This window comes from Denticeps clupeoides, chromosome 16 (genome assembly GCF_900700375.1).
Source record: "Denticeps clupeoides chromosome 16, fDenClu1.1, whole genome shotgun sequence".
NCBI lineage: Eukaryota > Metazoa > Chordata > Actinopteri > Clupeiformes > Denticipitidae > Denticeps > Denticeps clupeoides.
This window is the reverse complement of record NC_041722.1, coordinates 15,006,656-15,020,050: the sequence shown is the minus strand read 5'-3', so window position 1 is coordinate 15,020,050 and position 13,395 is coordinate 15,006,656. Positions and strand designations below refer to the sequence as shown.

Genomic DNA, 13,395 nt, shown 5'->3' with positions numbered 1-13,395 from the left:
ACATTATAGGACTGCATTTAAACACATTCAAACAGGTGCACACCCAAAAACAATGACAACACAAAACGGGGCACCCCTCCATCAATTTTACAATTTGATAAGGAATTCAAGGTCATATGTAAAGGACTCTAGCAGTTACTGAACACACACTGTAGAAAGCACAAAACAAAATCAGTCATATGCACAGTTGCTGTTAATTTAGGCAGAGCGAACATTGAAAATGCACATCCAGCATTAATTGCCATCATTTTGGCTATAATGATAAAGAGAAGCTTCCAGAACAGAGAGAAATGAGCTGGAAAATTGAATGACTGAGAAAAAAATGTGATTTTAAAGAGATGTTGAGTTACAATAAAGACAGACTGGCTACATTCAACAGAGCCACAATCCACCATGGAAACACTTTTCTGCTTGAGCATTTCAACACAATTCTCAGGAATGTTTTCGCCACCTTTAGTGGTTTAAAACTGCGCATTCTGTGTTCAATTACAACACACGGTATCAAAAGTAGATGAAACTTTCCTGTTCCTCATCAGCATCTGATCTTCATGTATTGGCAGCACATTTACAGCACTGGTAACAATGCTTGTGAGGACAAGACCAACTTCAAGACTGCATTTGCTCTTATCTGTCTTAGGAAGAATTTATCTATTTATCTTATGAGTTGATAATTATTTAGAAATATTGGTAATTCCAAAGGACTTTTATGTGGTTGTGTGTGTGTGTGAATGCATAGAAGCCTGCAAGGTTTCAGTACTTTTTGGGAAAGAAAAGAAAAGGAAGAAAAAACACTGGCAAGAGAAAACGTATCCATTCCATTAATCCATTCCCCACAGGGCGAGGGAGGGGGTGAGAGAGAAGGGGGTTAAGTATGAAAGAGAGAGAGATAGATACGGGGGAGGGCTTAGATATAACATTCTTAAAGCAGAAATAGTGGAGAAAAAAAAATAAGACTCGTCAGTAAAACAAATGTGTGGTCAGGAAAGTCAAACAACCTTGCCCTTCTACTGCAGTAATTTCTTTATTTATTAGAAACAATCTTTTTAGGTTTTCAGTTTTTGTTTTCGAAGGATTCCTCAGATTACGCTCAGCCCATTTCCGATAAATTTACTCTGGCTTGCACTGTATAATTATAGAAGTAATTATATAGTAAACATATTGCTTCTTGTGACAAGTACAGAATATAATTTATCACATGCTTGTACACAACCCTTTCCTCTGCCTGAGACGATCGTCTTACCTGATCACTTAACATTTAACAGCCTCATAACCCATTTCACTCCAGGCTAACTCTGCTTACATAAAGCTTGAAATATGGCAGGCGCTGTCAATAAAAACATGGGCGTGTCAGCGGAAGATAGATATAGAGGTAGATATAGACATAGTTATAGATACACACGTCACAAGTTCTTACAGGAGTGTAGAAGAAGAAAGAGCTGCTGTGTATATCAGTGCAATCTGGAATCTACACTGCACAGCAAAGCACAATGACGGTTGGCTGTTGGTGTTTGATCACTTTTAATGTTTTTGCTCTATTGTGCTTTTGGACAATCTGCTGTATTTGCTTGCTTTGCCAGAAGTGTGTCTTGCATAAACAGCTTAGCTGCATGAATGCTTTCTCTCATGCCAAATTTTGCATTTAACTTTTTTTTTTTTTTTTTTTACAATGCCATATATCTGTAAGCAAAAAGCACATTAATCCACAGAATGTCAACCCCCTCCTAGCTGCGAGGCAGATGTAATGGTAAAAACACTAAATAAAATTTTAAAAAATCTTGGACTGCAGTCAAGCCCTTGGGAAATCGTGGCTTGATGCAGACTCATGGAGATACATGAAGCCCGCGCCACTGAGGCCAATTTGCAGACGTTCATTTCCCACAATCTGTCAGAGAGGAGCGAGGGAGCAAAGAGAAGAAAAAAAAATAAAGTAAAGCCAAATGAGACTCAGGGGCATAGAGGACCACAGGCCACTGGTGCCAGAGCAGCGCCCTGAGTTGAGAGGGTTGCTGAATGTAAACAGAACGCATTTGATTCTTAAAGTTTCATTATTTAAACATAAGAGCATGCTATGCATGCACCAGAGAAAGAGTCTGCAATCACACAATTATTGTTTTGCTCCCTGTTGTTAAATTGCAGAGCACACGTACAAACCAGTTCAGGGCACAAGCATTCAATATGTCTGTTAAGGCAAACATTTCACTTGCATTTGCTATATGTGGACGCTGAATGAATTTCAGAATTAATTAAAATGAGCAACAATGGCAAAACCCATGGCCTCCCTCCACCCCTCCAGGCAAATGGGGTGGAAACATCCTCCCACACAAATACCCAGAAGACATAATTAAGGAAGTGGACAGTAATGTCAATAACTTGATATTAAAACCCTGTGGTTGACCATTCAGGCACTGATTTGGGCAGAGGAATCTATCATATTTCAAGCCACTGAATTGTTGGCAAACAAATATAACCACTGTTTTCATCATTTCTATGGATTTTAAATATGAGGTTGTTTTCAGTTATGTTGGACATCATGTGCAGTTTAGGTAAACGGCAGTGCAGAACAGGATGGAGAATTGAAAAATCTCAAGTATCCCAAAAACCGAGCAAAAGAACACAGCACCACAGCAGGAAGGAAAAATGAGACAACCACACGTTATGATGAGAACAAAAGACTTTTTTACAAGGTAAACATGCAGACAATAAGACTCATTCTTGAAGTAAAATAATAAAAAAATGCATGGTGGAAAGAGCAAATTCTTTCTGGATAGTACTAGTTGCACCTAGTTCCCCTTAAAGCCATACCTGATGCTAAAAACTGCTTAATACAGATACATATTATATTAATGCTTGATTATGATTCAGATGCTGTGAACGCATCTCCATATTCTGCACTTTAACTTCCGGCAGGATCTGGAAAATCCCAGAAGGAACTATTTCAGCATGACTGGAGAGGCTTATAACTGATGATTCCCATTGCCTATCCCACTAGCCTCATGGTCTCCGCTCTCTTACACACGCTAACATGGTTGTATCATCGGTTCTGAGCTTTCATCAGGTATCCACCTGAGGCATGGTGGTATTCTCTTCTGTGATCCATGCTGGCCTCTGACAGTCCATGATGGAAAATTGGCTGTTATTTACTTTGGCGGGGACTCAAGTCTAGAAGCTGCCACAAAAATGGTCCCCAGTGCAGATCAAACTAATGCTTCTTGACTCTAAAAGTGTGGGAGACTTTGGGATGTGGATGTTGGTTGTGGGTCTGGGGTCGGATGCGTATTGCTTATGGTGCAGACAGAAGACTCCACTCTACTCCCTGAGAGATCAGCCTGGTGTAACTTGTTTTTTTTTATGACTGAAGCCTAGAACTCACATGGGACCATGTACACAACAAGGACACGTATGACATGAATAAAAAGACAGAGGACTGTAAAGCTGGTAAAGCTGAGCTCAAGGCAAGGACACTTTTTTAATTGTTCACAATCTACAGTGTGGCTTTATTACAAATATTAAACATATTAAAAACTTATTGCCTTGAGTCAAATCAATAAATGCCATAAACATGTCTTTCAACAGCCAAATATGTGATTTAGACAGAAAATGTCTAGGGCTGCAATCCCATCAAAGTTGGATCAGTGTTGTCCCAAGCTTTCACATATCAAAAGAAAAACAAATGTCAAATTCTAAATGTATGTTTCTCTTTATCCTTTCTAGATTTCTAAGATTAAACAGGCTACAGGTGCATTAAAACAGGAGGTGTTGTCTCTATAAAGACATACAGCAACACAAATGTTCCCAAAATGCACATGCGCATTTCAATATGGTCACATAAAGCCGTAGAGCAAATAACCTTTACAACTGCCAAAAGCAGAAAGTGAGAGAGAGAAAGCGAGCGAGAGAAAAAAAAACCTCTTCAAAAGCTTCAGAGACTGCATTATGATTGCACGGTAGTGTATTGACACAGCTGCAAGCCCCACCTTCCACAAACGACCACGTCAATCACACGTAGCAGGGATTGTGCTGCACCCATCAATCTTTCCTGAGAGGTTAAAAGAGAACCCTGAGCAGCAATTTTATCAAACCAGCCTCACATTTACCAGCATGTATGGATTCTGTGGGGGTTGTATGTGTGTGAACTTATGATTAGTGAAAGTGCTGTTCCCTAAAATGACACACAATTACAAGTTATATTCTGGAATGGGAGAGAAAGCACCGAGGCAGTGAATGGCTGCCTATTTATAGGCTGCCTGCCCTTGTTGCCAGCATCTTGGGATTGTTATGTGCTTGTGATGGAAAGTGTATACAGCAGAACATTTCCTGTCATTGGCCTTTGTTGGGATAGAACCTTGTAATTTTGGGACGTGCAGTTCTTCCTATAAGTAGCCAATTATGTTCTTCGACGTGATCAAAGGATTAATGCCCCCACGGGCGCATTGGACCACATCAGTCACGCGAGCCGGCACCTCATGCAAGTATTGATCTTCAAACGGAGACAGGTGGCAGAAAAGGAAGGGTCCTTTGCGTTCTTCTTTGGGTGGATCCTGTTGCAGTAGCGAGCCTCTTCGCTGTCACATCTCTCCTGCCGCTGGCAGCGTTGTCTCTATAGCTACCGGTCCTCCGGTTTAAAAATAAACAGAAAGATGAGCGGCGGTGGCGGCTTCCTGAGAGGAAAATACTAAGTGGGATCCATTAGTGAGGAAAAACTCATCAGCAGCCACGTGCAGATGTGGGTGTGACACAAATCTAGCTCTTCTGGCTTTAGCGGAGTTCATTATGTTTCATACACTGACTGAATCAGCTTTACCTTTTAAACCAAATTAACGTTCATTTAACATCCTATTTACACAGTTGTTCCAATTTCCATATCAAAATAAATGTGAAATAAACAGTTTGGGGTCAGTTTGACTGATGAACAAGTCACCAAACTGATGAACACCACACTGATTTTTTCATTCTTTCTCAACACAAACCTCCTGCAGATGGCAGAGTTCCTTCGGTTTTCAGCAACACGTGTCCGGTCCGCTCAACCGTCTGAGCTCTTAAGACTTTTAGACCCCAAACTTTCATAATGCCATTTTTTAGGTCAGTAGTACAAACTGATATTGCTATTCTTTTTTCTAATTGTATTAATAATGATAACATTCAATTTGGCCTAGGACAGTGTAAGTAACTGTGTAACTAGCTTCCATGGATTATAACTTTGCCTAATTCTAGTTTGTAATTGTAGCCATAGTGATGTGCATTGTACATAATATCATTTTATTCACGTGAGAATCATGAGAATCAACTAATACTTTCATGCCACATATTTTTTGAAAAAGCTGCGAATCATTCAGTCCCTTTAATTATTCCCTGCAGACATATTTATTAGACAAGCACAGTTGCTTGGCTGGAGCTGGCAGTCTGAATTGAATATGACAAAAAAAATTACAAATGGAAATGATAGAGTAAACACCATTGTCTTAGACAATGTGCCAGGGGAAATATGCATGTCAATATTTTGTTTATTTCTTTGTGGTTTGCTGTTGCGCAATTTGGTTCATCCTTCTGTTTGAACAGTCAATCCAAAAGAACAACAGTTAAAAAAAAAAAAAACAGGCAAACAATCCTTTTCCACTTTGAAGCGAAAACGTTTACAATAGATTTGGAGATTCCACATGCAAATGAGCCTGTGAGTTAGAGAAACAAAGATTCCATGTGTAGCTTTTGGCCACCTGTTGAGTTTGTACTGCGCACCCTGATCAAACCTGAGGGAAGTGTCTCCTTCCGTAAGAAGCGAAGAAACGTACAAGTCCCTCCACCCGCCCACCCGCGAGTGCAGGGAAGTGTGTGATGGGGAGCAGATTTAGAGCTGACCACGAGCAAGGAGTGGAGGAACAGAGGGTTTCAGCTTGCACTGCATTTCATGTTAATATTAGGTGGTAGCAGCCTAGAGGGTAAGATGGAGGTTCAAATCCCACTTATTACCATTGTGTCCCTGAGCAAGACACTTGTTCCAGGGGGGCTGTCCCTGTAACTACTGATTGTAAGTTGCTCTGGAAAAGAGCATCTGATAAATGCTACAAATGTAAATAGTGTGTTGATCACCATTCTAATAACAGCTAATTTTTTAATGGATGTACTAAAGGTTTCTAAATGCGACCTGTTTTCAGATTACCGACACATTCATCTACTACATGTCTCTGATAATTCTAATTTTGGGTGGTGCCTTCAACATTACTCATCCTCTCATGTTGGACTACAGGCTGACTTGGAGAGGCAGCAACTCACTATTGCCTCTTGACGTATAAATGTGGTATTACCATACAGGACATGGACCAAGGACAGTAAACTTCAACCAATATCACTGCAAATCAATACATGACCTTGTTTTCCACAATAATAACATTTCCATGTTGTATTGATAAGTTTAGTTCATATTTTATGCTTTAATTGAAGGTTGTAACACATATTTATACATATTTAATGATGCTAAATTAAATTGATGAGCAAGGTCCAACTTGACTGTTTTTCTAAAGGAAACCTCCTCTTTTTCCTACAGCCCTGAACTTTAAATTATTATAAGATTACGCAGCCTGAACACAATGTGATTATCAGAGCTTCAAACCCCAAAGCTAAATCTAGGCAATAATTAAAGATATCAAAGAGTCGAGGTTAATATCTGTTTTAGCTCATGCCCCAACCCCATACCCAGGATGGGGCCGCTCTGTACTCGATGCTCCCCTCTTTCTACCCCCAGACCCTCAGGCATTGGCTTGGATGACTCACAGAAGCCCTAATGGCTTTCTCTCATCAACCGCTTTTCAATGTGTAAAGTTCAAAGACACCTGCAAAGCTTCGCCAGGTGCTTCTGCATTCAAGTTCCCCCGCCTCCTCTGTGTTCTGGAACTTTTTCTTTTCGCAGCGGCAATGCTCATCTGTCTGCATGGTCTGATCAAGAAAACGAACATGCTGAGATTTGGCACTATGTCGAGCCTTAGTTGTATCCCGCTTGAATGCGAATGTTTGCACACACTAATGGCATTTTTATGACACCCAGTTTTCTTGTTGATGGACAATCCACAAAGGATGGCGATGGGAAATATATTCTGTGGAGCTAATATGGAACAGAATTCTAAACTTTTTTTTCCATTTTAACCTTCAAACTGAAAGTAATGGATTCACCTGGAAAGTTTTTCGATTTTTTATAGCATTCTAATTGTTACTGAAATGTTTAATGTTTAATAGGTTTGTAGCAGCAATAATAAAAAAAAAAAGTTTAAATGATTGAGCTGAATCATGAGGCCATTAAGGCCAAGCCAATGGACCAATGCATATCCCCAGCGCACAATTCCACAACAGAATGTCACATAAATTACCCTACACTTTCCTGTCCAGGCCTGAAATTATATTTGGAGATTTTCCCTCTTCAAGAATAGAAGCACATTCGGAACTGCCGCTATTATTTTGGGATAAGGGAAAACTGTTGAATATAAATTCTTCACTTTCCCAGAAAGTAATGTGGTGTGGACCACCATTCAGCAACCTTTCTTGTGCACATTCCAAAATAGAAAAGCCAATGCTTATAAATGTAGCAATTGTGCAAACAGTAAGCATAATAATACAAAAATCACAAGAATTATGCAAATACCATAACCCGTATTTCAGTTAAGATAAAATCTCACTGTAGGCTAAGACCGGAGTGAATGGTTGGGCAACAGAACTGCAGGCAAACACTGAGGCCACCAAGAACATGGACAAAGGGCAGCCACTGTGGTCTGCGTTTCCCCACGCTGTGCAGCCAGGACGTCTCCAATTACAGGAAGAGACCCACACACCTATACCCCCACATCTAGAACCATGCCCATGTTGGTGCCCCAAGGACACCCGCGTCAGGACAGCTGGTGCACCCTGTGCCCTGTCATATGCCAGTCAAGTCCCTGTAAAGCAGGCGCGGCAGGAGGAAGCTGACAAATCCTGATGCCCCTGCTCTCTTCCAAATATTCATTGCTATTGAATTACGCGTAGGCTGATTTATTTTAAGCCGGGTGCGGACTAAGACATTAACCATGTGCATGAAAGTGAAGATATAGATCTCTCAGTCTGTGCTGCTTTTTTGTTCATTCCACTGACTAATAAAATCTTACTGGTGTGGCATAATATTTATAACACAGTGAGGAGTTTGCCCTTCGCTTCAGAATCAGAACAAAAGAACACAAGCGGAATTTGGCTTGGTGGAACATGGGTGTTGTTATTGTGGCCATATTACAATTATTCTGTCGCACCATTCCACCAAATCAAATGAATGTTGTATTCTTTTGTTCGGGTTCTGTTATTATCCATGTTCTACTTCCAGGGTCGTTTATTACAAACCTCTCAAATGCTGTTCATATTTCCCACTCACATTCAGTTGTTCAAACAATATCCGGGTTTCATAAATTACACAATATTACATGGTGAATATTGTTTCATCTCTAGAGCAGGCAAAAAAAAAAGGTCACTGAAATCGACTATAAAAACATGCTCTGCTCTCCAGAGAACCCTGGATTTTATTACCAACGGGTTCAAAATATTCTAGCTAGGGAGCAGACTCCATCACAGGTACGTCTGCCCAGTGCCGGTCATGTTTTCCAAAAGTGCTGGCTAAAATTAGGCTGGGTGGTGTGGCCCGGCTATTCTGAATACACGCCTCTTGAATTCAGAGGACCAGAAGAGTCAGAACTAACCCAGCTTCGAAACCCACGACGCGTGGGCTCTCCGCGCTCCACTTCTCTTCGGTCGCGCTTGTCAAACGCAGCGCACGCCGCACAGGGGGGGGGAGCGGGACACGCTGAATGGCACGGTCCGAATTCGACGTCGCTCGCTGCCACTTGCCGCTCATGTCAGTAAGCAGCAGTCATTTCAACGCTTGACAGAAGACGAAGCGGACACTTTATTTTTTCATCCGCACCTCGTTAAGTGGTGGCCGCCCGCGGTGAGGTCTTGCCGTTTCCGTCTACTCCCCCCCCCCCCGCTGGGATTTGGTACAGTCCGAGGCTGCTTTTTGATCCAGGACCGCCGGCTCGAGCGCACAACACGCTGCGGTGCAGCAGGGTCTCACCGCGGTCCGCGCGTCAACTTTTCGGACGGGGGGGCGTTAACTTGAGAGGAACTAACGAACAACAAAAGAGAGAGAGAGAGAGAGAGAGAGAGAGAGAGAGAGAGAGAGAGAGAAAGAAGTAGACGACACACGGTCAGATATGAAGTTTGCCCGGCGCACCGCTTCCGCCGACCCAGAGGATCTCCTTCTTTGAAACTCTTCCCCTTCCCCAGAGGCGCAGAGAGCCGAGACGCGAAATGCATCTCGCCGTGCTCTGCGGCGCCTTGCTGACCCTGATGCTCCAAGGTAGGAGACGCACCGCTTCGCTCCGATTCGTCCGGATTCGCGCGGAACTGTTGAAACGCCGGCGTGAGGTTTTAACAGAGACGTCTGTAATAAAAACCAAAAACTACAACAAAAGTTTTACGAAATCTTATAATCTAATGTTTGTATGTATGAACTGAAATGAAACACTTGTTTCCGAAAATACGACTGAATCGGAGACTGTCGAACAGGTAACGTGTGTAATACCCTTCCAAGATAAAAATGCATATAATTATCTCATTATCTCATGCATATAATTATCTCTTTTTTCCCCTCTTAAAGATATTTATATGTGACCTAAATGATAAACGCACATTTCTATCTATCTATCTATCTATCTATCTATCTAGAAATTGGCTAATTGTCCACTTCCAATTGGAAAATGCCACCTTAATGTATATTGATATTTTTAATGGAGAAATATTCCATACAGGCACTCAGGTGTCAATACTAGGAGACGTCTCCACGTTCTTTCTGTGCTGCTGTGATTGGTGACTGTGTGCAGCGTATTTTTTTTTTAACCTCTTCCCTCTGCTCTCCACTAACACCTTGTATTTACAACATGTTACAACAGCCGCTTCCAGCGGCCTGGAATGCGGGGACCTTTTTTTTTTTTTTTTTTTGTTCCCTCCCCTCTCTGCTTTTTTTTTTTTTTATAAGGACGCATGGAGCCATGCCTTCTGTTCCTGCTTCAGACAGGACCTCTGGAACATGCCCCCCCCCCTCGCACTCATTAATACACACCATCATTTCCTGGCGATTTTGAGACGTGCCGCGTATCGATAACATGCGAGATTGAAGTAATTGCCCAGGAAATCAAAATGTCACACGGGACAGCCTCCCCAAATGTCAACCAGATATGGCTCGATATCTGTGTGGGGGGAACAAAAGCCCACCGGATGCCGTTAACCGCTTCTCTCTGCTTATCACGGTGAAGTTCTTGCGTAAGCGTTTGGACCTTTGGCACATGGAAAGGCTGGTGAAGGCCGTGTTGGCGGAGCGCCGCTCCTAATTGTGCCCCCTTGTCTTTCATGTTCCCAAAAGTAGAAGGGCATCAGCCATCATTCCTGCCTTCCTGTCGCTGGCCCACTGTTGCATTTAATTACTTTCTGTCTCTCAAAAAGTAATAATCATTCTCGTCATATGTGTGGAAAAGTGGGGTTTGCTTTGTCTGTCTTATCTTGCATCAGACAAAAAAAAAAAAAAAACAGTAATAATAATCCGAAAGAAAAGAGCATGAAAGATAAATCTGTATCCTGCATAAAAGAAACGTTTGCGTTTAGGTTTTTTCGCTTTTTCTTCAGAATGCACCGGTGTTTAATATGTGATGTATTTGTGCACACAAAGGACAGCTTGGTCTTTGTTGCCGCGTCCAAAAAGTAAACAAGCCGAACAAAGCGGCGGGCGCTGAATGGCATAATGGGGAAATAATGGCGATCGGCACATCGGCCTATGGACATTTTTTTATTGATTGGGGAAACAACGGTCCCTTTATCATGGTAAATGGCCGCATGCCGATAGGCGGGTTATTTAGTGCAGCCGCCGACCGCGGAGGCCTGGCGTCGGTCAGATCCGCGGCACATTTCTCCTGCGTGGTTGTCACAACTGTTGAGTGCGAAATTGAGCGTCGCACCATATTTCAGTGCACTTTCCAGCTCCGTCGGATTAGAGAAGGCACGCCGGGTTCGAGAGTGCGTGAGCGGCAGCTGTTCTGGGCCGAGCCGGCAGGTTCGCGTGAAAGGAGGTGCCATTTGCCCGCCCGTCCCGCGCCGGCGTGCCCGGCTCTCTGTCCTGGGTGGAGGGCCCAGAGATGTCACCCCCACCCACGGTTTACCCAAGACCGCTCTCAAGCCGGCTTTTTTAATTAAAAGCGACTTTTTTTTTTTATTCGGGGGAGGAATAAATCCTTCAGGCAGCGGCGCTGAAGACTTGAAGATATTGTCGGCCCTTTTTTTTTTTCCTGCAGCGTGCAAATACGGCTTTCACTCTGCCTTGACATTTCTGCCTGTATACGTCTTCGCAATCCTGGCACATCAGGGGGAATTAATCCCGTCTTCTTTTTTTTTTTGCCTTCTTTAAGTTGCAAAGAATTTCTCAGCTTTGCTCATGCAGCGACGTGGATATTGAGTTTGAGGAGAGCATTGCGTAAGTTGGCAGGCGTTAAAAACCGGGCGACATCGGACCGCTCGGAGATGCCATGTCTCGGATTTTTACAGTGTGTTTATGAATGCAGGATCAGACCTGCTACAGTTTCCACATGTGGGATAAGTATATCGCTGTGTGTGTGTGTGTGTGTGTGTGTGTGTGTGTGTGTGTGTGTGAGTGAGTGAGGGGGTGGAGAGTTATTCATCCGGCTAAACTAGTCAGGCTGGTATACCGGTGTACGGCCGGACACGATGCCCCAAAAATTATATTGCGGTGTTTTCGAGGTAATGACATCGACAGCATTCGAGTATAGACTTACCGTCTATGAACATGATGTGAATGTTGACAATCGTGATATGATATTTTATCACACGGCTGTAGCTCCAGGCATGTTCAGGACAGAGTGCGCTGGCCTATTTTATTCTGTGTGATGTCTGGTCGTTTGCCGTGGGGCTGGCGTTGCACCCCTGGGGTGTCTCACTCCAAACGTAGGGTCGCGGTTTTATCTCCACCCCCATGCCTTTCATCGCCAGGCCCGTGAGAAAGGGCCGTGGAGGGGTGACGCTTGCTCACGTTTCCCCCCGATTCCTATTCGGAGGAGATCATCGTGCACAGAACCTGTTAACTGGCTCGGCGGATGTGCCGTCAGTGCCAGCTGTCAGCAGTTTTATGGAAATGTCTCTTTATTAGAAGCTTCACTGCCGTACTGGACGGGATCGGGGTCCGTGGTAACAGGGCCTGTCTCTGTGTCTGAATTAGCTTTCACGATAAGAGACAAGAGAGTGGAGACAAGAAGTCTGCAGGAACCAAACTCAATTCTTCACGTGGTCAGAGCACAAGACCTTAAAGACTCTCTCGCCCTCTCTCTCTCTCATGCACACACATTCACACGGCAAGGCAAGGGGAGAAGAAAAGCGAAAGAGCGGCCTCCCTCACCATGTAACTCAATTCTGTAAGGGATCCTGCTCCGCGTCTTTAATTGTGCGAGCGTGGTAGAATGGTTGAGATTGATGACACAGACCACACTCGCCTTTTACTCCCCCCCCCCCCCCCCTCCCCCCCCCCCCCCCCCCCCCCCCCCCCCCCCCCCCTCCATGGTGAAGAATGGCAGAGAAAATTAAATTATGGTGTATCCCGTTCCTGCTGCTGGATGAAGACGTCTGTCTGAAAGGTCGGGGCCTTGGCGCATTCTTTGGTGCAAACACAGTCCTGCGCCTCAGCGCCGGGGAATTAATGAAATTAATGCTGTCAGTAAATGTTGGGCAATTGTCATTGTGATACACAGCAAGCACAGCACATGGTGACACAGCGAAATGTGTCCTCTGCTTTTAACCATCGCCCTTGGTGAGCAGTGGGCAGCCATGACAGGCGCCCGGGGAGCAGTGTGCGGTACTTCAGTGGCACCTTGGCAGTTCGGGATTCGAACCGGCAACCTTCTGATTCCTTACCACTAGGCCTTACCTTTTGATATTATTATGTTATAAAGCCCTTATATATGTATTTGTGTGTATGTGTGACTTTTGAAGGAAGTATGAAAAATTAGATAAAGACAGCCAAGCGGTAGTGTCTGGTGAAGTGCAAGGGAAACAAAAACATCAGAAGCAGTCATCACCCTCGGACCCCTCCGCCGAGAGGGTACTCTGTGATCAAGGGGCCCGGGGACAGGGCAGCGTCACCGCCTGCGCTCTCCCGCTCTCTGCGCATGCGCTTGCAACAAATGGAAAGAAGCCTCGTTCAGAACCCTCCTTTGGAGACATCGTGGGCACCAGGACCTGGCTCCAGGTAGAGCAGACGTCAGTGGCCCGCCTCCCTGCGTTGTGACCGCCCTGCGGACGTCTCCAGGGATGAGCTCATCCCTTTTGTTGTCTAAC

General features: G+C 43.9%; 1 protein-coding gene across 5 annotated transcripts in view; it reads left to right on the top strand.

Moving 5' to 3' along the window:
* The first annotated feature begins 8,734 nt into the window (after positions 1-8,734).
* Positions 8,735-13,395, top strand: part of lrp4 (low density lipoprotein receptor-related protein 4) — a 78,520-nt gene continuing 73,859 nt past the window's right edge. For 3 of the 5 annotated variants that reach the window (XM_028956290.1, XM_028956289.1, XM_028956288.1), the window contains exon 1: positions 8,738-9,361. In XM_028956290.1, the coding sequence (XP_028812123.1) occupies positions 9,313-9,361 (49 nt within the window). In that variant the 5' untranslated portion in view covers positions 8,738-9,312. Of the gene's footprint in view, positions 9,362-13,395 lie in introns of all 5 variants that reach the window. The other 2 variants (XM_028956291.1, XM_028956292.1) reach the window with 1 other exon arrangement.